The sequence below is a fragment of the Glycine max genome, chromosome 9 (assembly GCF_000004515.6).
Source record: "Glycine max cultivar Williams 82 chromosome 9, Glycine_max_v4.0, whole genome shotgun sequence".
NCBI lineage: Eukaryota > Viridiplantae > Streptophyta > Magnoliopsida > Fabales > Fabaceae > Glycine > Glycine max.
In genome coordinates this window covers 47,816,927-47,820,566 of record NC_038245.2, presented here as the reverse complement: position 1 = coordinate 47,820,566, position 3,640 = coordinate 47,816,927, and the positions used below count along the sequence as shown (strand labels likewise).

The 3,640-nt window shown below is 35.1% G+C and overlaps 1 protein-coding gene across 1 annotated transcript; it reads right to left on the bottom strand.

Annotated features, from left to right (window-relative positions):
• On the bottom strand, positions 1–3,439 carry LOC100500423 (1-aminocyclopropane-1-carboxylate synthase 1). Its single transcript, XM_003534492.4, has 4 exons — positions 3,179–3,439; positions 2,931–3,062; positions 2,624–2,784; positions 1–1,105 (listed from the first exon to the last, which is right to left on the bottom strand). Exons 1-4 carry the CDS (start codon positions 3,344–3,346, stop codon positions 109–111), a joined length of 1,458 nt encoding a protein of 485 aa, XP_003534540.1. The 5' UTR covers positions 3,347–3,439; the 3' UTR covers positions 1–108.
• Between the last annotated feature and the right edge of the window lie 201 nt (positions 3,440–3,640).

Genomic DNA, 3,640 nt, shown 5'->3' with positions numbered 1-3,640 from the left:
TTGAAACATAACTAAATAACATGATAGAAAGATTAAAGAACATTTTTGTAATTAACTCTTAATACATATGAATCTTTCAAGGTAATGAAGGTATGCTTGCTGGTCCAATTAAGTGGCTCTGACAAGGGGTGAGTGAGGCATTGGTGAATGGGGTGACATCATGTGAGGTGACATAAGATTCTCATCAAATCTTCTAGAGTTGGAGAAGCTGAGTCTAAGGTTACTTTTCCAACGTTTGAGTTCCTTTGGTGGCTTCCCTGTCTCTTTGCCAACAAAAGCCCTGATTCTCATGAGTGCAACATCCACAGTTTCATCATCCATGTTTGCAAAGCACACCCTATACCAACCAGGCTCAGGACAATTGAAAGCTGACCCTGGTGACACATTGAGCTTCACCTCATTGATGATCACACGCCACAGCATCATTTCACCCTCAAACGTTTTCTCCTTCAGCAAACCCTTCAAGTTCATCCAAAAGAAAAGCCCTGCATTACTTGGCAAGCAAGTAATGTTCACCTTTTCAAGCCCCTTTGTGAAGTGGCTGTGCCTTGCAGCCAACCTTCTTGCACTCTCTGCCAAAAACCTCTCCACGAACTCGTCGTCGGAAAGCAATGCAGCAAGAAAATGCTGTGTCTGAGATGATACCAATCCAAAGCTAGACATTTTCCTCCCACTGTTCACCACTTCATCATTGTATGAATAAACTATGCCAACTCTGAACCCTGGAAGCCCCAAGTCCTTAGACAAACTATAAATAATGTGAATTAAGTCTTTTTTGCAATGCTCCATGTCTTGCATTACTTCAGAGACACTCACAAAGCTAGGGGCTCTGAACACCGTTGCTGCATAGATTTCATCACACACCAAATGGATGTTCTTTTCATTGATGAACCCCACAATGCTCTTAAGTGTTTCCTTGTCTATGGTGGTTCCTAAAGGGTTTGAAGGGTTTGTTATGATCAACCCTTTTACGTTGATGTTACCCTCTTTTGCTTTCCTATATGATTCTTCAAGAGCCTCTCTTGTTATCTTGAAGTTGTTGGAGCTGTGACACTCCACAGGAATTAGTTGTGCCCTTGTTCTCCAACACAAGTCGCGGACAAATCTGAAATTAATAATAAAACATGCAGAATATATGTCAGTAAAATCAAACATGTTTTTTCTTCTAACACGTGATTAAACGTTTGATATAGTATAATTTAAGTGGTATATGTTAACTTTGACACTTCTTATTTAAGTCATAATGTATGAAGCTATGTTCAAATTTGTTGACCGATTGAAGTGTGGTGGTCTTTGGGGTCAGACAAATTAAAGATTTAAATTAGTTGACTAAAGATTTTTCCACGTACTGGTAAAAGCTAAGAAACATTCATTACTCGATTTTATAGACTGCAATTTTAAAAAAGCTGTGACGATTAATAATATTCTTGGCTTAGCCAAAAACAAATGTCATATGAAATTTCTTTAACTAATTAAAATTTCAATTATTTTGTGAAGATGTTTTTGACTGTGCAAAATTTCTAAAGATACAGTTGTTTGGGATTTCGATATTGCTAAATTCCAATTTGATAAATTCAACGTGACCGTGAGCTATGGTCTGGTCATGGTTTCAAAGGTCAAAGGCAAATGTCCACTCAACCATGTGTATGATTTATCAACTGTCTATTTTGTATTTACATCTGGGCAAATACATGTTTTTTTGTTGACTTTATTATCACTTGGTAGCAGCCTAGCAGGTTAACTATTATGAACGTGCATTTATTGTTCTTGGAGTACATCATAAAAATATTCATTATGATTAGTAACTTTGATTAAAATGCAGTAAAAAAAAACTCTGATTAAAATTATTTTGTTTTAATTATTGAAAATTACAGCAAACTAAGAAGAATATTAAATTTTAATTGTGTGTTAAAAAAAAGGACCTGTTGTCAATCGAGGGTATTTTGTCTTTTAAAATTAGAAAAAGACATTGATAATGACTACTGGTGGTGGGTAATATTTCTGCAAGAACTTGCTTATTTAAGCGCAACTCTTAAAAGCTTGTTTGTTTTTTTTTAACAAGTGTTCTAGGACACTTAAAAATTATTTTTTAATAGAAAATCTTGACCTAACTCATTGAATCGAATGATATATATATATATATTACTTTTTTTTAAGTTGAATGTGTTGGGTATCATGCCACTAAAATAAATACACGAAACCTTTTAGTTTACGATTGAGAGTACACCTCCGTAGTTGGTAGGAGAGTTGATCAAGTCTTTCTGAATTTATTTCAAATTTTCATAATATAATATTAAGTTGCAAAGACTGCAGTACGTTTTAATAAGTCTTTTTTTTTAATTTCCATTTTAACTGTACAGAACATAACAAGGATTTTACTTGAGCCGTGGCAACTTTAAGGTTTATATATGATGGTTAAAAACAAAAATTTTGTTGAATAATTTACAATTCTGAGCACCACTTGAATGAAGCCACCGCCAGGGATATACCCTTTTAATCAAGACAAAATAGTTATTACTCTTTGTGGTTGCTTTAATTTGTGTCCACTTTTAACGTTTTGATGGGTGTGAAATAGTGTGATTCATTGAATGAAAACAGGCGTGATGAAAGAGAGGGCACATACGCTGGATAATAAGGGCTAGGAACCAGAAAAGCATCTCCAGCATCAGCCAAACAGAACATTATTAGCTCGTTTGCTCCTGTGGCCCCTCCACTCATCAATATACGGTCAGGATCAAATCTCACTCTCCCACCTCTCACTTTTGACATGAAATTTGCCACAGCCTGCATAAAATATCAAAAATCCATCTATTAATATTATATGATATGATGATAATTGATAAAATATCAATTTTAATTTAGTTTCCTAGCTAAAACATGTTCTAAATCATTGTGATCATATATAGTCACAAATTAATTAGTTAGCCTACATTTCTGAACTCTGGCAATCCATGATAGTCTTGAAAGTTTGCAATATATTTGAACTGGTTCACTCCTTCAGCAGTGCAAATGGAGGCCTTAGGATTGTTCCTTATCCACTCTTGAATCATATCAAAGCACAGCTGCAAATTTAAGAGAAATACTTTAGTCAAATTATCAAATCTCATTGTGGGTACAAACTGTAAATATAATATAAACTATAAAGTATAAAAATATATATTGAAACATTTATGTGTACCTGATTTTCTGCAAGACCCATCTGGATGACACCCTGAGGATTTTTTGTGGGGTGGAATGGGTTTGAATCATAGGCCTTCCATCCATCAAAGTATGGGGAATTTTCTCCATGCTTGTCGTTGGTTGCAATTTTCGACAGAAGCTGGTGACTGTTGTTCCCCAAAGCCATGTTAGTTTAGTAAGTTTTTGTTTTGTTTTGTGGAGGAGTGAGGTTACTCTTGGTATAGTAGCAATGGGGATGCAATTTGGAAAGTTAAGTGGTGCAGGGAAATGGGAGGGAATTATGAGAATTTATAGGAGGGAGGCGTCTGAGATTATTGTTGGTATAATAAGGAGGAAAAGTCCACTTCAAACATTATGAATGTTAAGTTAGACTGTTCACCAAGAAAATAAATATGTGACGGATTTTATTATGACTCTTTATTTTTTGGTCAAATAACTCCCCAGTGCTAGCTAGTTTCCG

Excerpts from the sequence above, each read along its gene's own strand:
- LOC100500423 (XM_003534492.4), bottom strand. The coding sequence starts at position 3,346 with ATGGCTTTGGGGAACAACAGTCACCAGCTTCTGTCGAAAATTGCAACC. Across the intron at positions 3,063-3,178 it reads TGGGTCTTGCAGAAAATCAG|CTGTGCTTTGATATGATTCA; the intron begins GTACACATAAAT and ends TTAAATTTGCAG. Across the intron at positions 2,785-2,930 it reads GATTGCCAGAGTTCAGAAAT|GCTGTGGCAAATTTCATGTC; the intron begins GTAGGCTAACTA and ends TATTTTATGCAG.